Genomic DNA, 19,317 nt, shown 5'->3' on the forward strand with positions numbered 1-19,317 from the left:
ATATAGATTTAGTACTAGGATTATTATCTTTTCTTAATATCCCAAAATGCACATATCAACTGTGATATATATATATATATATATATATATATATATATATATATATATATATATATATATATATATATATATATATATATATATATATATATATATATATACAGTTCACAAATTAAAAACAATAATTTAGAGGGAGAAAATTTTCTAAATTTTTAAAAGAAGAAATTATGAGCATGTTGAGTATCAAACATAAGATCTCAGGTTAAAACCACACATCCTCACCACTACACTATCAAGTGATCTCTACTTCACAAATACAAATATTGGGCATTTTATGATTTAAAAATTATCTACGAAAATTAGGATTATAAATTCCACTATTATTGCTCACTGGTAGTTGCATCGCTACTTCGCTAGACATCATAATTTTACAATCAAGTAAAATCTTAATTAGTGACATCAAAGCAATTTCAACTTAAGCTTAAATTGTGTTGAACAATCCAAAAATCCGTTATATTTGTGCACGGTGGGAGCATCCAGGTACCAGGTAATATGCTTATACCGAAGTTTTTTTTTCCTTTATAACTAAGCAGTTAAAGTAAAATGATACAATTATTTATACCAACATGAGAAAAATAAAACAACTTCTGCTCTTTACTGTAGAGACAGATAACTGCAATTAGGGATGCATGACTAAAATAGAGCCAGCTTAAATAAAACACAACAAACACACTCCAAAAAAGAAATCCTTGCTAAATTAGCACTCACCTAAAACTAATCCAAAAAAAAAATGTCACCTAATTAAAGCAATTTTTTTAACCAGGAAATATTTTTTTTACCTCTTTATAAATAGCCCCCCCTGATCAGGCAGAGCATCGGAGCAAAAAATGGCGGCCATCTCCACCACCACCGCCGCCTACTTCTCCTCGCAGCCGCAGCTCCCCGCCACGGCTGCCGCCAAGTCCGGCGGGCGGCAGCAGCAGCGGCGGCGGAGCAGCTTCGTGATGCTCGAGGCGGCGGCGGCGTCCGGGAGCGGCGGCGGAGGGGGAGGGGCGGTGGGGAGGACGAGGAGCCTGACGGAGGAGGACCTGGAGGAGCTCAAGGGCTGCCTCGACCTCGGGTTCGGGTTCGCCTACCACGAGATCCCCGAGCTGTGCGGGACGCTCCCGGCGCTGGAGCTCTGCTACTCCATGACGCGGAGGTTCCTCGACGAGCAGAGGGCGCCCGGGCAGGAGCCGGAGTCGCCCGCCACGCCGCCGCTCCCCAACTGGAGAATCTCTGGCCCCGGTAAAGCTTTCCCCTCCCCCCGTGCAGATTTTGATTCTGATAATGTTCTAGGTTTGGGATTGTGTGAATATATACTTGATTACTTCTTGGTTGTGAAGGTGTGTGATCGATTTTTTCTGTTGTTTTGTTGGAGCTGTATGATTTGAGAGGTTTAGAGGTGAATTTTTGGGATGTCAGATGCAGGGTTTGGATTTTTGGGTCCAAAAAAGAAAAACGAGATTTGAAGGGAGAGACGTCCCTCCAAACATTTTTTAAGAACAAATTGTCAGCGTGTCGAGAATTGAACACGGGAACTTGGGTTGAAACCACACACCCGTTGCCAATGCACTATCAAGTGCATCTCTTGGATTTTTTGGTCCATTTGAAGTGTGAGATGTTTGATATTGAGATATGTGTAGCGAAGTAGTATAGACTTAGTTGATCGTGAAAGAATTGATTATCCTATGTTCTACCCAGGTAGGATGAGAGTATGTTTGCAATATTATATCAGGTGGGTTTCTCCATTAGATTGCTCGTTGAATCCTGTGTAGATTACACCACTGTTTTTTTTAACAAGTGGCTTTGCTATAGGATGGCACTAACAATGAATAAACATCCTGAAATCTGATGCTCGCAATGAATAAAAGATATGAGATATTCATAACGGAATGGAGTAGGCTTCAAGCAACATGCTTGCAGACAATCGATGCCCAGTTTACAGGCTATATTGAACACCCTGGATTTTGTTGGAGATTACTGGATGCCTAATTTCGATTTTGATTGCCCTGTGCATATGAATTGATGGTTTGCTCTATTCAACTGATGCACAGTTGTAATAATTATAACAAACTTATAACAGCAATTCCAGCTGGATATATGTTTTGGATACCAGCTTGTTGTAGCTCTTTAAGGAAATCCGCTGAAAATTTGCCAACTTTCTCGTGCACAGTTAATACCAATTGTTGTATCCTGTATTCAACCCTTATTCTTAGGATATTGATTCAATCATTCTCTCTCTCTCTCTCTCTCTCTCTCTCTCTCTCTCTCTCTCTCTCTCTCTGGTGGGGGAGAGTGGAGTTAGGATTTCTGTTGTCTTGATGACGCTTGCATCTTGTACCACATACAGCACAAGTTGTTTAGGCGGAGAGAATCAGATTCGCTTGCTTTTGCTTTGTTTCATAAAGAAATGAGGATGTTAGACACTCAAGACTGCAAATTGTGCCAACCTTTTGGTTGTTGTAAATTCAATGGTTCTCTAAAATTTTTTTTAGAAAGTTACGGTTCTCTGAATTGATACACATACAGGAAAGGGATAATGGAAGTTTTAGCATAGGAAATGAAGGAAAAAATGCTTACATTCTCAGGTAGAGCACTCAAGATAAAAGACAGATTTGCTTTGTTCATGATGTCTCTTTTCTTAGTAAGTGCGAACTGTCTTCTGCAAAACAGTCTTCACAAGCAAGCAAAGCAAGAGTAGCCCCACAGGAAATTATGCTTCTCTCCTTTCCAACACATGTTTCTTCTCTCAAAAACAAATTTGAAGAAATTCTATTCTTCCTATCAAGAATGTAAAATTTTATTTCTAAAATAAACAGTACCTAAGCATGTTCTCTGTAGCTATTAGATGTACTGTCCGTTTAATCGAGATGTTTGATATTGAGATGTGTGTGGCAAACTATAATAGTATCTACTCTATGAAAGCCATACTGTTCTTTGCTGATCAATAGGTTCTGAATTCTTATAGGTGATGACCCAAAGGAAGTGAAGGCTAGACTGAAGTATTGGGCTCAGGCAGTGGCATGCACTGTGAAACTCTGCAGTTAGTGGTGGACTGGTGGTTGGCTGTCTGCTGGTTCATCTCATAATGTCTATCCTACTGACGGGAGGAAATGAAGGTGGTTGAAGTTGAAGAATTTCACTTATATGGTTTTGAGGTCAGGTGAGCAAATACACTGATGAGGTGCTTATGCCTCGTGTTATCGAGGCAACACGATCGATCAGTTATTTCGCAAAACTTCAAAGGGGAGACTGGTCACCCCACGGAACAGCAAGAAAACTCAAGGTGATCCGTGGTCCGAGCTTTTCTGAAGGCATCAGAAGCTTGTCATTCCTCATGGAGGTCTCTGCATGGTGCAGGGTTTGCAACTGCGAGACCTGCTAGTTTTTGCTCTTGTCATGATCTTTAGGAGCACCAATTGCTGTACTGTACCGGGTGGGGCGGGGGTTTGGCTGATCCATGGGTGGATCAGTTTCAGTATGGCTTTGTTCTGATATTCTGTTTAATTTTCATTTGCTTTGAAGTAGAAGATTCTGCTATACTGCAAAGTTTGCAGATAGTATGCTCCGAAAAATGATTTATCCATGCAGTCTAACAATAAACTGTAGCTGCTGATATTGTGTAGTACTACCATGTGATGCTACTGAACTTGTATGCCTGTATCCCCATTCTCAATGCTTTCAGTTTGAGACTGGTAAAAGATTTGATTGGATTATGCTGCTGGGATAACACTGTTGCATGAACTTGTTGGATCCACAAATTATCCAATTCAGATCCTACTATTAGCAATTCAGAGCTTATATCCAGTTTATTGTCAGATTCACGGTGTGTTCACTTTATTGTCATTTTTAACATTATAAAAATTTGGCAAGACAACAAACCAAACACATATCAGTACGAACACAATCTTATTAAAATTTTGGTAATTTCAGAACTACCCTCAAAACTCTAGCAAAAATTGGGTAAGCCACAAACTATAATGGGAAATGTGGGGTGGGATTGAGATTGGGAAATGAGGGTTAGGATTAAATGGAAGATGGAGAATGAATGGTTAAGATTTAAAGATGTCTTTTAGTGGGTGGAAAATGATTTCCCTATCCCATGAGCCAAACAGGACCTAAGGGCTTGTTTTGCAGAATTCCAACTTCCACCTCTCCAAACAGTTTCAGCTAAAAAAAAAGAACTGTAATATGCTGAAGTGTTATCACAAATTGAACTAAAAAGGTGACGGTAGATTCTGGTTGCTCTATGGCTGTGTTTGGGTCCACCTTTTCTCAACCCGTCTCCCTCGTTTTCCGCGCGCACGTTTTTCAAACTGCTAAACGGTGTGTTTTTTTACAAAAAAATTCTATACGAAAGTTGCTTAAAAAAATCAAATTAATCCATTTTTGAAAAAATAACAAATACTTAATTAGTCACGCGTTAATAGACCGCTCCGTTTTCCGTGCGGAGGAGATTAGTTCCCAACCTGTTCTACCGAACTCAGGCTAAGTTGGCTTCGTACTCAACTCTTAAGATTAAATTTAGGAATTAAAATATCTGCCCAAACAGACCAAGCAACCAACCAACATTAATCTACTACTAAGTTTTATTTTTATAAAAAAGAACAACAAAGTTCCAATGTAAGATCTCCTTTTTGCTGTAGTTGTAAGATTCAATAGCATTTCCTGTGCAGTTTTACAGAAAACCACTGTATTCACAACTGTACAGAGGGGGAAGAGGCTCTCGTTTTTTTGTCGGTGAGGAGTCGCCAGTGCTGGTAGCAGGGACACGTGGCGCGCGCATGGGTCCCGATGATTTCCGAAGCTTCCATGTGGAGCCTTGACTCTGGATTACGCATCCCCAAGCGTCGTGTATACTCTATACTCCCCTATCCTATTCAGTTGTGAATTTCTGTCTAACATTTAACTATCTATTTTATTTATTTTTTTATATTTAATATTTTTATATTTATTAAATGATAAAACATAAATAATATTTTATGAGTAATTTATTATTTTTAAACTTTTCATAAATTTTTTAAATAAGACAGATGATCAAACGTTAGATATAAAAACTCACAACTGCATGAAACGGGTTGAGTTTAATCCTGCCTACCTGTTCGGTATGACTGCACCTGTGCAGTGGCGAAATACCGGTAGTACCCCCCGTTTTCTGTGAATTGATTGAGGAGGATAGGTGGCAGTTTCGGAATGTTAGGTCTCCATGTCTGGGAGGTCTCCACTTTGTCGTCTCTATCGGCGATTCTCTCAGCAAGTCTCGTCCATGGTGGTGACCGGTGAACAAGCAGAAAGGGCCGTGGCAATTGTCAGTTTAGACCTTTGCATTCCTGCTTATTTGATTTTTTTATGCTGGATGGGTCGAACAAACTCTCCTTCCGAAAAAGGATCGCATTAATATTTTTTTTAAAAAAAATCAATTTACAGATTTGTATTTCGACCCAGCTAATGAATTTTATGCTGTAATGCATATATGGTAATGCACTATAGTATAACACATTCGTACAATATTGTCTGTTTGGTAATTGCTTGGTGCCCACATTAGAAAAACGTAAATTATATATTTCCAACATTCCATGAGGATATACTAATTATCCACCTTATAGAAAGATGATATGCCTAATGGTGTAATCATGGCGAATATGGTGTAGCATCAAAATCCTCTTCACCACTTAGTGCTTTTTAAATTTCATCCTTTTCAGCTTAAGATATTTTTTTTTATTATCATGGCTACTTCCTAAGCTCCTACGGGTATATTTGGACAATGGGAAATAAGGGGTGAGATTGAGATAGGGAAATGAATGAAATGTTAGGATTAAATGGAAGAGTAAGAATAAATGGTTAGGATTTAAAGATGCTTTTTGGTGGGTGAAAAAACATTTCCCTAACCCATTATTCAAACAAGGCCTAAAAGTTTATTATCTCTTTGACAACTTTCTTCATAACCATTTCTTCAAAACTTTACAAAACAAACTCTTAACTCTCTAACATCTAATTCATTCATTTATAACATCCAACAATTGACATAAACTGAATTTCATCCATCATCCACCAGCACTCGACAAAACAAGACCTTACAACAGCTAATACTCATCTATTAGCACTAGCCATTAAACATTCCCTCTAAACCGAAAGTCTCTACTGACACTTGGATATCACACATATCCTGGGTTTTGATTCCATCCCAAATCAGCAAAAACCTCACCCAAAAAAAAGGAGAAAAAAAAATGCTACGAGGACCATTTTGAAAATCAGTAAAATTCAAGGGTCCATTTTAGAAACACACGAACCTCACATAAAAGTCCCTTCCCCTTTCGTTCTCGTGGGATATTCCTCCGAATAATTATTTATTTTATATTTACATAATTTTTTTTCCCACTCCTCTCCCTCTCCGGGCCTCCGCTCCCCGTGTCTCCCCCCACCTCGCCGACTCGCGCCTTCTAGAATCTTCGAATCGCGATCGCCTCCTCCCACCTCGGCCCAGCAACGAGCTCCCTCCCATGGTGGCCTCCAGAGGATAGGTTCTCTCGCCTCGCCTCCCTTTCCCCCCACCCTAGTTCGTCCCGGCCAGGGCGGGTTCTGATTTTATTTTATTTTGTTTTGTTTTTTTTCTCGATTTTTTTGGTGAATTTTGCTGATGTTTTTGGGTGATTTGTAGCGGGAGAGATCGGAATCGTAGGGTTTTGGGGGAGGCGGCGGTGGGGGAGATGAGCGGGGAGGTGGAATGCAGAGTGTGCCACGCGAAGGTGCAGGTGCCGATGGCGGCGGCGGCGGTGTCGAAGGCGTACGACATCCACCGGAGCTCCGTGTCGTCGAGGCAGCGCGCGCTCAACGTCCTCCTCGTCTCCGGCGACTGCGTCCTCGCCGGCCTACAGGTGGATAATGCTTCACCCCCCCCCCCTTCCTGCACTGGGTTTTGGTGGTCTGATCAGCGTGCCTGGTCCCGAATCGCCGCCAGGTGTTGCGCGCGGACTGAATTGGTTTTGGTGGATTGCGTGAGATAATGAATTGAGAGGATTTAGATTTAGGATTAGTAGCTTGCTGCTCAGTGAAACTGTAATGGTACCAAAGTTTGTGCCTCTGTTGCATTTGTTTAGCTACAGTTCATGCTAAACAAAAACTTACTAATTAGCCATGAGTCTGTGACTACTTTTTCTATGAATGTGTTAATGTTATTAAACTGTGCTGATGTCTGGTAAAATGAGCGTCATGTAAATGTCTAGTGTTATGTATTATCACATCACACCATGATCGGTTTCATTGATCTGTGTACGTGAACAAGCAGTAGTTATTTGGGGTTTTGATGACTTGTATTCTTTCCTGAGCTAATGTTAATGTCTAGATACACATACTAGCTGCTAGGAAAAGAATGAATGTCTAGTTACTACTGTCATTATCATTCCATCATTTTCATTGCTTATTAGATATCTCTAGAGATCTTAAACTTTGGAACATTCTGTTGAAACACAACTTGTTGCTGAGTTATTTAGCCATCTGAGCACATCCATAGAAATGTTTGCTAAGTCATTACTCTGTTGCCACTTTATGAACTCTTATGTTGCCTGACGCATCTCTACCTCTTTTTCTGCAGCCTATATTGGTGTACATGTGTAAAGTGGATGGGAAGTTCAAATTTAGCCCAGTTAGTGTAAACTTCTTGACAGAGATTACAAAAATTATATTTGCCATCATCATGCTATGCATCCAGGTATGTAAAACCTTCTATTGTTCCATTAAGCGTATTTGTTTATACGGTTGTTTCCTATACTTGTTTATTGGTGACTGCAAGATGCATTTTCTTCATGTACTGCTAAGCAAGTGGAATATTGATTGTTTTTCATGTCTTAGAACTTCATTGCAACCTTGATTACTAAAGAATTCTGTTTCTATTAATTCTTGGATATCCTAGTCAAATCGGTTTCTGCCCTTTGCAGGCCAGGCGCCTAAAGGTGGGAGAGAAGCCATTTCTCACAGTTTCAACATTCATGCAGGTAATATAACCATCAAGTATGCCATGCTTACTGATTGGATCAGGTGATTCCTTGCCTGGTCTAAATCTCAAATATTGATTTCTCTTGCAAACCCCACAGTTGAAGTACTCACTATTTATTTTGAAGAGAGGTAGTCAATCCTCATTGCCTAACAGTATAAACCGCACGCGAATACATTATGGGGCAACTTGTCATTTGGCAGAAAGCATTAAAACTTACATAGAAAGCTATCTTTTAATCATGTGTTACTTCTTACTGGCCATATGCTCCCATTTGTTGCAAGAAGTTAGTGATTTTTTTCTGCCATCATAATTATTCTTCTTCACTTGGCAGGCTGCTCGCAACAATGTTCTTCTTGCAGTTCCTGCTCTTTTCTATGCTATCAACAATTACATGAAGTTTGTAATGCAGGTATAGGATCATAAAGACCTCTTAATTACAGACCGTGTGGGAACTTGACTTTCTTTGAACCAATCTGTGAGATCTTTCTTTTGCCTACCTTCAATCTGATGCAGCTCTTCTAACCATTGATCCTGTCTTGTGCAGCTATATTTTAATCCTGCAACAGTGAAAATGTTGGGTAATCTCAAGGTATGTTATACCCTCTTTTTTTTTTTCAAAGATTATCTTACTGTCGTAGTAGCTACATAGCATCAACGTTGGTGCATTCACCCACCTCCCACACATGTATGTACGTGCACACGCACACACTTGTCCATGTTGTTTTCAGAAAAGCTATTAAGCTCCTAATAGTCCCAACTCCCAACCTTGTGATTTTTCTAGTTGATTTTCATCATTTCTTTGGAGTTTGGCAACATGTGAATTACGTTTTGATTGTATTGGTCATCACACATTTGTTCTGTAGGTTCTGGTGATTGCTGTGCTCCTAAAGGTGATAATGAGGAGGCGTTTCTCCACAATTCAGGTAGGTTTGGTTTTTAATTATCATTTGTCATGTTAATCAGTTTTGAGCTTTTTTTTCAGGATTTAAAAGTAGAGGTGGTCCAAATGTGGTTTTTTATTTAAGCCGATTGGCTTCCTGTTTTTCTTTACATCTATCTATTAATATCTAACTCTTAATAAATATTTTTGCAACACCACAAACTTTATGTAATTGACATCATACTATGGCGTGTTGACAGTGGGAAGCCCTTGCTCTTTTGTTGATTGGTATATCGGTTAATCAGCTCAAATCACTGCCTGAAGGTTCTAGTACACTTGGTCTTCCTGTTGCTGCTGGTGCCTACCTATACACATTATTTTTCGTAAGTTCTGTCTATTGGTTCATTTGTTCATTCGTTTTTCTTGTACCTCTTTTCATCCTCTTATATCTGATTAGTGCATGGTGTGCTACTCTATTTAACATGTAGGTTTAGACTAGACTAATGTATCTTCTGTGTAATTTGGGAAGGTAGGTTAACTTTTAGTTTTCAGAGTTCATTTTCATGCCCAGCTCAAGCAAGGCTTTCTGGTAGTCCGTAGATTACGATACAATGATGCTATATCTGGCCTGCTCTTTATCTGCATATAGTTATAGACGAGCAGACATTTGGGTTATTGATACAATGCTTGAACTCTTATATGTTGTGCTTTGAACCAGTGTTTTGCATTTTATTGATTCACATATAGTTAAAAATATGTAGCATGGTAGGATTAAGAACTTGTGGTAAACTGACAGAGTAAAATAGCTACAGTAGTTCTCAGCACATGGGATTACATTATTGCTTTTGAATACTTCACATTGGAAACAAGCTTAATTTCATTTGATTGCTCAATTTTTTTCCTATATAACAGAAATAGCCAACACAATCTAATGTTCCATGCTAACATTTTCTGCAATCAGGTAACAGTTCCTGCATTGGCTTCAGTTTACAATGAAAAGGCTCTGAAAAGCCAGTTTGATACCAGTATATATCTTCAGGTATGACCATATGCATACTTATCCTGCAGTCACCATGTGCTACTCAATGATAATGTACTAAACTATCAGCCTGTATCTCCTAAAGCTATTGTTTTTCAAGGGTCATGACTGTCATATCATGTTTACAGAACTTATTTCTGTATGGATATGGTGCAATATTTAATTTCCTAGGGCTTGTGATCACTGCCATCATCCAAGGTAATTGTTGAGAATTTATATCTCATGATAAGAAATGCATTTTTTTTGCATATTATAGTTTCCAAATTATGTGTTGTGATCTGCTGTCAATAACTTTACTTTTAATTACTAGCCCTATGCCTGCTTGGATTTTGATAGGGTACTTATTTGGTTAATTCAGTCATTTTGTGATATATATCTTTAGTTCTTTACACCTCGGTATGGCTACAATTTAATAGATCATAATAAAGTGCTTCAATAGTTTAATTAATGGAATCTCTTTCTTCTTGCTTTCCATTTTGTCACAATTATTCAATCAACTATGCTTTTAGGATGACAATATGCGCAACGAAATCTTGTACCTTAACTGTGTTTTCTCTGAAATGTCCTCTTGTACATATGTATCAACCATTTGACTTCTACGATGCCACTATAGCTATGCACTTTTCTTTTGTGTCATGCATTACTCGGTGCTATAAAGATCACTTATTATGTAATTTCGTCCAGGTCCTAGTAGCTTTAATATTCTGGAAGGGCATTCAAAGGCCACAATGTTTCTTATTTGCAACAATGCCGCTCAGGGCATATTATCGTCATTTTTCTTCAAATATGCAGGTACGTTTTCCCTTTGACTCTTAAAATGGTACTTTTTAATATCCTTGAAGTCTGTTTTTGTACATGTTCTGGATGCAGTTGACCAGTTTTTTTTGGTAAAGTTAGTATGCAAAGCTGTGATTATGTCTTAAGATCTCACCTACATGGATAAGCTAATTCTGCTTTTATGAGTTTTTGTTTTAATATGCCAGTTTTGGTAATTGTACTGCAGTTCATTTAAAACACATTAATGCTGACTGCAGATACAATATTGAAGAAGTACTCATCAACAATCGCCACAATCTTTACTGGAGTAGCATCTGCTGTGTTGTTTGGTCATACTCTGACCATAAATTTTGTTCTTGCAATATCAATAGTAATTATATCTATGCATCAGGTAACCTTTCTTTTTTCCTGTCTAGTCAATTAGTACTGACTCTTTCAGTGATTTTACATGTTTCTGGTGTTTTTGTTTCAGTATCTCTCGAACCAAATTAAGGATGAAGTTCCGAGCAGTAAAATTGAGATGGGTGATGCTCATGAGCACAGGTTTGGATTCTTAACACTATAGAACATTGTAGTTTGTCACTTTTCCATGCCGTGGTCTATCATCAGTAGAAATCCATTTGCTATTTCCATGATTGTCTAGTAATATATTTGGTTTGATGGATGCCTTGTTCCTCAGATCGAAGGAATCTGTAGTCGTCAACGTGTCTGATTCTATTGCTACTGAGGTAACTATTCACATCAAATTCAAAACTGCCCCTGTTTTTCTTTGGATACAAATCATTGGATCTATACAATGCAGGCTAAACACAGGCACGGTACTGATGAGAGGCAGCCACTTCTTCCTGTTTGATCCTCTATTCCTGAGGTTTTCTTCTTGGCACAGTGTAATTCCAGTATAATCTCTTTTTTTTTTTGCGAAGAAAGTCCAGTATAATCTTAATCTCATTCTATCCTTTGATTTAGTTACGTCTCTCCTAACTAGCTCACATTTCTGACAGAGCTGCCAACTGATACAATTCAGCTTGGTTCCACACCAAGGAGAAGCAGCATACATCTTACCAACACAGTCCTCATTAGAGAAGTAGAGAGTTGAAAGCTTATAATGGTGTTCATAGCCTTCTTTTTGACCTAATGTTCGCCATTTTGAGTTAACTGTGGCAAGAACACCTCTGCATATCTAATTCAGTGGCGCAACCGAATCGTGTGAGTTTACTGATATAGAGTAGCGGGGGGATGAAGGATACCTTCAGCGTTGTTGCGTGTGATGAGATCACACTTACAAAGCTTGAATCGAAGCAGCATTCATCCATTCCATTCGTTTGTGTTGGTTTTGTAGATAGCAGCAGCAATATGTTCCCTTGCAAGTCTTGCATAGTAATTTAAACAGATGCTGTTCCGTGCTGTACTTACTGTACAGTTGTTGCATGACAAGAGCCGACTGATTTGCTGAGAAAGGCTCGTCCTTTATGGATGGATTAAATGTGTTTTTCGAGCATCCTGCCTGGGTGTAAAGGGCAAGCGTTCGAGCGCGGACCAGAAAAGTTTATACGTACAAATTTTTAATATTAAAACATTTAACTTAAAAATATTTAGATTTGAATTTAAATCTTTTTGCCGGGTGATTTGAATTTAAATCTAAATTGTATGTGTAAACTTTAGATATGTTATAGAAATGATTAATGAAGTCGATAAATCGTTGAGCTAGAACTTGGTATATACTAGTGGCATAGAATAGAGTTTTTTTTTTCATAAGTTAGGTATTAATGATCTTGTAGCAAGAATATATGTGCATCTGGGGTGGTCTGCTTCGTGCTAATGTTTAATCAGCTCTACAGTAACTCAGTAAGTACTTTGTTAAGGTCGTTTTTGGCTTAACAAACCTTAAGCTCTGCATTTAACTTGGAATGTGTCTTTTAAGTCAAGTCTCATATATACAAAATATTCTTTTTAACGTGACTGCTTACAAGATGCACACAATCGTACAGAATCGTGCACGTTTCTTAACCATATTCCATGGGCTAGCAGCTAGGGCCAGTTTTTTTTCTCAACTCTAAGCTTTGAGTTCCTCATTTTCCGTTAGCAAGTTTTTCAAATTGTTAAATGATATATTTTTACACAGTTTCTATGTAGAATTGTTTAAAAAATCAAATAAATCTATTTTTAATTTTATAATAATTAATAATTAAACATGCGCTAATGAGTTTTCTCTGAAAGTATCCCTCAACTTAGCAGTAGCAACATGTGGTGACTAATTTGATTTATCTCCCAAGACTTGAACGAACGGTAAAGCAACACAAGTAACAGCGATACTATTTGAATCAAAGAACATCATCAGTATTCAGCAGTACATCATCTCTAGTTCACTGAATAAACGACTACTAGAACACAAGCCATCGTCTAATCTTCTGTAAACAGGCACCTAAATACTTGCAAATCCTATGGTTGGCCCAGAATGACAGTATATGCAATGCAATCCCGATTGTTAGACACCGTCTGCAAAAATTAAGTATGTTATTGTGCTCGGATCGTGTTCCTTCAAAAGGCAAAACACATTCTCCATGCAGTTAGCCTGAATTCCGAGAAGCAATAAGCAAGTAGCTCCATTCTGTGGTATGCCATGCAAAATGACCAAGCAGGAAAAACAATAGTCCCTGACCCTTAGAAGCTTATATGGTCTTAGTTGTTATTTCTTCTCTGATGATTCTGTACATCAACCGTCCAGAGCTGGTGGAGGCGCGGGTGGAGTCGGCTTACTTGTGAGCAGTGGAGATAAAGCCTTCACCACAATGCTCATGTTTGGGCGAAACTCAGCTTCGTATTGTACGCACAATGCTGCAACCGCTGCAAGCTGCATCGAGAAAGTGCAGTAGTGAGAAATGTGGGGGAAAAGAGAAGGAAAGGATGACTATCATGACTCATGTGTATAAATATTGTGTGCATGTATAGAGATCGAGACCTTGGCAACTCCTTTTGGTGGGTATTCACCATTCAACCGTGGATCTATACACTGCTTCACCTTATCTTCAGTTAATCTTGGTGTAGCCTGCAAAACAGAACTGAGACATGCTCAGAGAACTAGGTAAAAAGTAGCCACTAAAGGATTGGGCTGCGTATTGCTACATTGTACTAATCAAGGTGTTAACTGTAGACACTATAAGCTGCTAAATCAGATATTCAGATGTGATCTGAACTTAACGACAAGATAAATGAGTAAACTATATGGTGAACATTACCCATGTAACCAAGCTCTGCTGCCCTCTAGGCATTGTATGATCTACTGGTTTTCTTCCTGTCAGAAGTTCCAAGAGAACAACTCCGAAGCTATACACATCACTTTTCTGTGTCAGCTGACCGGTCATTGCATACCTGCAAAGTTCACATATTGGGTCAGATAATGATATCATTTCAAGCATAAAAACAGTGTTACATATATATCTTGATTATTCATCAGAAAATGTCATATAGAGGCAATAATGGGCTCTACAGCAACCCAGGCATAAAAACCTATATGTAGAAAGTGCCACAAAGTAAGAAATATCGTAGAGTAAGACCAGTTTCTTTCACTGCAGGAGTCCTAAATGTGCCTATGAATAAATAGAACTTATTGGATCCTTTTCAACAAACTATAATAATCACATTGTATACTGGTCCTTTCCAAAGTTAATTGAAGAAGTAATGCTATAAAGAAACTACAATTGAACAGTAAAATAAAGTTCATCACAGAATATGGTAAGAATTTTTACTCTGGAGCATGATAACCAAAGGTTCCCAGTACACGAGTAGAATGCAGACGAGCAGCCATATCTGGAGCCTGATTTGAGAGATTGAAGTCTGCAACTTTTGCCTTGAAGTCTTCAAATAAGAGTATGTTACTTGATCTAATATCCCTATGAACAATGGAGGGCTGAACCTTCTCATGTAGATATTCAAGTCCTTTGGCAGCATCAACAGCTATTCTTACTCGTTGCATCCAATCAAGTGCTGGACCAGGTTGTGCACCTTGCACCCCTTTTCTTCCTGTTACACAAAGTTAAAAAAGATATATCAACAATTGATCTGCTTCTGCTGCAGCTATACAGCACCCGTTCCCAGCTACCCAAAAACAGTAGTAAAGTTAGTCAAACTGGAGAACATGATGGATATGCCGAACCATACCATGTAGAACATCATGCAGTGAACCCATAGTGGCAAATTCATATGCTACTAGGCGAAGGTTACCCTCCGTGCAGTATCCCAACATATCTACAAAGTTTTCATGTTTCAATCTTGAAACCAAAGCGACCTAGCATCAGAAAATAAGCAGTGTTGTTTAGGATCCTCCATCTGTAGAAATGCATTAATGCTATAACCAAATAATAATAATTCATATCTCTAAAAGCAAGTCAACCTGGGTCAAGAATTCTGAAGTGGGCTCATTTTCATTAGAATCAAGTTTCTTCACTGCAATTTTTGTTCCACTGTCAAGAACAGCGTAGTACACTCTACCATAAGAACCTTCGCCTATCAAAGCACTTGAGCCAAAATCATCTGTCTTTTCTACTAGTTCGTCCAAGGATAGAACAGGAATATTGATAGTGAGAGCCGAATTTTGTGGCTGAGCTTTTTCAGTAGCAGAATCTTTCAAACCCTTTGTCACTCCTGGAAAAGGAGAAAAAAATGTAGAAAGGTGAACAATCAGAAACGGAGTTTTAAGTTTTCAATCAATGAAGTGACACTGCAGGACTAAGAAATATAAATAGAGAACACAAGCAAGGTCAAAGAAGCATACCATCTGCATTACTAGTCAGGACCTTGGCATGTCCATTTTCAAGCTGATCAGACTCGTTCACTTGACAATTGCAGCAGATCCAGCGGCGCCACCTTACCATCTCTTCTCACTACTTTACCCCTTGTAGTCTGTACAGCACATAAATTTTACCAAGAAATATATCAGATTGTCAGCAGAGACAATGTCCTTAGACCGGTTGTAAAATGTTCCAGCCTAAATTGTTCCCCATTCTTAATAAATTTCAGTGGGCAATCCTCTCCGTTCGCTCCTTATTAAGACATTGTCAGCAGAGACATACAGCGTCAGGAATTCAGGATATGTACTGCCACAATGGGCGTCTATGATGCTGATGCTATTCAGAAGGAGAGAATTCCAGATCGTCTAAAAATGAAATTGCTCTCTCGGCTAAAAATGGTGACCTCCATACATCACATACATGAGATTTCTGTACACAGAATTTACGGTGTCGGTAACATAAACCACATAGTCAATAAACAAATAAACCCTCAAAGACAAAGTCTCAAAACAATTTCATTCATTCAACATGAAAAACTGGTCAATCAACTTATCTCATCACGAACACAGCCAGTACTCACGAGGCAGCCATAATTGCCAATAAACCTAAACACAAAAACAGTACGCATGCGTAGCTCCGAGATCCAAACCATGGTCGCACAACACAAACCCACGCGCCTAACAAACCGCCGCATCCAAAAAAAAAAAAAAATCGTCACCTAACACCAATCAAACTAGCACGCACGCGCACCCCACTAGCCTACACCCACATCCACTCACCCCAGCGCAGCGCCGAGCCGACGAATCCCATCCCCCACACAAACCGCGTCGTCTCCACTAGTACTCCGCCGCCGCCCAGAAACGAAATCGGAGACGATCAAGCTCGAAAACGGTGTTGGATTTCATGGGAGGGAGGGAGGGGGGGAGAACCTGAAACCGTGTGCGTACCTCTGCTCCTCTCTGCCTCCGGCGGTTTCGTCGTCGTCGTCGTCGTCGTCGGCGGCGGCGGCGCTGCTTCACTTGGTCGGCTTCGTCGCGGCGGAGGCGCGGTTTTATAGCGGAGTTCGGTTTCCTCTTTTCTTTTTTTTTTTCTGCTGCCTATTTCTAAGCGTTTTGACGCGGCGTAGTACTCTGCAGTTTATGGGAAGAGCCGAAGAAGCTGGTAGGATTGGATCAGATGTGCCTGCCCGGTGGGTCCCACACGGGGTGGGCCCGCTGTCAGCTACTAACGAGTCAACTGTCAACTAGAAACCCTGCTATTACTAATATCGTCGAGGCATTCTTCGGTTTCGAGGGGATTGTGGGGGAATAATTCTACACCACAATAGAAGTAGAATAAATCCCCTCCAATCTCTCCCTGATAAGGATTAACTGAATGAGGTTTGATGGTGTTTGTCACCTATCCTATCTTAGTATAAAGTTATCCTCCACTAACTCTTTAAGCTTAACATGCAAATATGCCACATCATCATCCACTAACAATCATCACATTTAAACATCATGCAAACATGCTATATCTTTGTATTTTTATAATTTAAGAGCTTTTCAAATACAAACATGTTAAATTATCATCCAACATAATTCACATAATATTTCAATGTATATTTTTATTATGTTTTATGATATCCTATATACTTATATAGTTCATCCTCACTTAGTTAGTGCTTAAATGATTAATGGTCCAAATTATCTTTCTCCTTTTTTCCTCTAATTAAGTTATATCACATCAATTGTTTTTAGCCTTTAGATGATTAATCTACGGTTCAAACTATCTCCCTACTTTTCTTCTTCCATAAAGTCATACCACCTTACTTTTTACATTTGAATCACCATTCTACATACTATTTAAATTTAAATTATTATAAACCATATTAATTTACTTAATCTGATGTTATCTACCTATTTTACACGTTATTATTTTTATTGTTATCATACTAAATTCCCGCAGCAATGCGCGGGGTTTCACCTAGTTCATCAAAATAGGGGGAAAAAGAAGAAGAAAAGGTTGGGTTGTGGCTATAATAGACTATTGGCTCGTTTGGCAACTTGATGGAAGGGGATTGGGAGTTAGAAAATTGATGGTTAGATTAAGATAGGAATTTGAATTTTAATCCTAAAATTTTTTTTGGTAGAGGTGGTGGAAATTGATAGGGGTTTAGTTAGAGATTAGGTTATTAACAAAAACGGATGATTAAGATTTGTTTAGGTAAAGTAAATGAGAAATTCCCTCCCAATTACCACCTCCTACACAGAAAATGAAAAAGAGGAAATTCCTTCCCAAATTCCCCATTCCAATCCCTATCCCACTAAAATTCTCATTTCCCAACTAAATAAAACAGTAAATTGCCTCATATCTCTAAACTCTCAATCCCTCCCAAAAATTCCCCCAAACCAAACAGGTTGTATGTATTTCGTTACGTGTGAGCGTGTAATTTAATGGACTTATGTGCGGGCGGGCATATTTTGTAGTATGTGAGATCCTTTTAAATCAATAACATGTCGATCAGGATAACGAATCGTCAGGTTATTCAAAACACAACCTAACAGCTCAGCTAGAACAACGTTGGGTTGAATCTTTACACATTTTTTACCTAAAAATATATGAAGGCTACATGGGGTTTGTGAAAAAACCCATAGACCTTACCATCTCTAAACGCACTAGGAGATGTGTTGGTAAGTTTTTAGTACTCCCTCCGTCCCTAAATGTTTGACGCTGTTGACTTTTTAAAATATGTTTGACCGTTCGTCTTATTTAAAAAAAATCAAGTAATTATTAATTCTTTTTCTATCATTTGATTCATTGTTAAATATACTTTTATGTATACATATAATTTTATATATTTTGTAAAAGTTTTTGAATAAGATGAACGGTCAAACATATTTAAAAAAGTCAACGGCGTCAAACATTTAGGGACGGAGGGAGTGTAATAGAATAAGCAAAGCAGAGAACTGGAGAATGGAGATGTATAGCACTGTGTGCGTCTAACAAAACCAGTTATGATGTCCTTTGCACGAAGCAAAGGGGGAAAAATTGGAATTTTGAGAGGACGAAAGGACAAGCAAGAACATCACCCAATCACATCGTCCAACGATTGGTAGATGAAGAGATTAAGAGAAGACAAGTACATGCAACCCATTTCACCGGTTTCCATCATCACACATGAATGATGAATCATTGCCATTGCTTAGCGAGCAAAGCAAGGCGAACCCGACAGGAATTTCACAGAAATCTCACAGATAATACACAGCTACTAGTATACAATATACAAATGCAGCGCAATTAGATACATCTCTACAGAATCGAGCCTGGTTGCATGTCTGCACATCCAACAACACAGAGCACAGGAGATTAAGTTACCTGTACTGGTTTATTGGAATTTGACACAGTGTCTAGTGGAGTAAGCAGCTCAAATACATTGGATTATTCGGCTATGTGGTCATCTGGATATGTAACTACTGCGTGTAGAGTCCTCTTATACTCTTCCTTCATCTGTACATGTACAAGCATCCAAGAACAATATCTCTGAAGATGATCAGAGAAGACGGGGAAATCATCAACATCATGCAGGGTGATCTGGGAATGGAAGAGAATTGTCCACGATGAGAAGCATTATCAACGATTTCGCTGTGCCAATGTAGCCTGTCTGCAGCATCCTTCACCTTGTGAAGAACCACATCAGGTCAGGTGCGTCTCGGATTGTGCCATGACTCGTCAAACTCATGTGTATATATAGAGAGAGATAGAGACTTGGACACATGTATAGAGTATTAAACAGACAATAAAAATAACTAATTACATA

General features: G+C 38.8%; 3 protein-coding genes across 7 annotated transcripts; 2 read left to right on the forward strand and 1 right to left on the reverse strand.

Moving 5' to 3' along the window:
• Positions 1–877: 877 nt before the first annotated feature.
• LOC4325113 (uncharacterized) lies at positions 878–3,758 on the forward strand. Its single transcript, XM_015766037.3, has 2 exons — positions 878–1,287; positions 3,011–3,758. Exons 1-2 carry the CDS (start codon positions 888–890, stop codon positions 3,088–3,090), a joined length of 480 nt encoding a protein of 159 aa, XP_015621523.1. The 5' UTR covers positions 878–887; the 3' UTR covers positions 3,091–3,758.
• Positions 3,759–6,366: 2,608 nt separating this feature from the next.
• On the forward strand, positions 6,367–12,315 carry LOC4325028 (CMP-sialic acid transporter 3-like). Of its 3 annotated transcripts, none has more exons than NM_001428174.1 (16): positions 6,367–6,563; positions 6,701–6,917; positions 7,634–7,750; positions 7,977–8,033; positions 8,367–8,444; positions 8,580–8,624; positions 8,899–8,958; positions 9,176–9,298; positions 9,877–9,954; positions 10,083–10,152; positions 10,639–10,746; positions 10,989–11,122; positions 11,204–11,274; positions 11,411–11,459; positions 11,534–11,618; positions 11,733–12,315. In NM_001428174.1, the coding sequence occupies exons 2-15, from the start codon at positions 6,750–6,752 to the stop codon at positions 11,582–11,584; spliced, it is 1,209 nt and encodes a 402-aa protein (NP_001415103.1). In that variant the 5' UTR covers positions 6,367–6,563; positions 6,701–6,749; the 3' UTR covers positions 11,585–11,618; positions 11,733–12,315. The 3 variants fall into 3 exon arrangements, with proteins under 3 accessions (NP_001415103.1, NP_001415102.1, XP_066166320.1); NM_001428173.1 differs by having other exon boundaries at positions 11,534–11,599; XM_066310223.1 differs by having other exon boundaries at positions 6,420–6,563; positions 11,534–11,627; positions 11,733–12,229.
• Positions 12,316–13,018: 703 nt separating this feature from the next.
• On the reverse strand, positions 13,019–16,652 carry LOC4325029 (PTI1-like tyrosine-protein kinase 1). 3 transcript variants are annotated; one of them, XM_015765992.3, is made up of 8 exons: positions 16,448–16,652; positions 15,503–15,630; positions 15,122–15,372; positions 14,890–15,016; positions 14,478–14,751; positions 13,968–14,100; positions 13,691–13,777; positions 13,019–13,582 (listed from the first exon to the last, which is right to left on the reverse strand). In XM_015765992.3, exons 2-8 carry the CDS (start codon positions 15,600–15,602, stop codon positions 13,445–13,447), a joined length of 1,110 nt encoding a protein of 369 aa, XP_015621478.1. In that variant the 5' UTR covers positions 15,603–15,630; positions 16,448–16,652; the 3' UTR covers positions 13,019–13,444. The 3 variants fall into 3 exon arrangements, with proteins under 3 accessions (XP_015621478.1, XP_015621477.1, NP_001415101.1); XM_015765991.3 differs by having other exon boundaries at positions 16,298–16,652; NM_001428172.1 differs by having other exon boundaries at positions 13,020–13,582; positions 16,466–16,593.
• Between the last annotated feature and the right edge of the window lie 2,665 nt (positions 16,653–19,317).

This window comes from Oryza sativa, chromosome 1 (assembly GCF_034140825.1).
Source record: "Oryza sativa Japonica Group chromosome 1, ASM3414082v1".
Taxonomy (NCBI): Eukaryota; Viridiplantae; Streptophyta; class Magnoliopsida; order Poales; family Poaceae; genus Oryza; species Oryza sativa.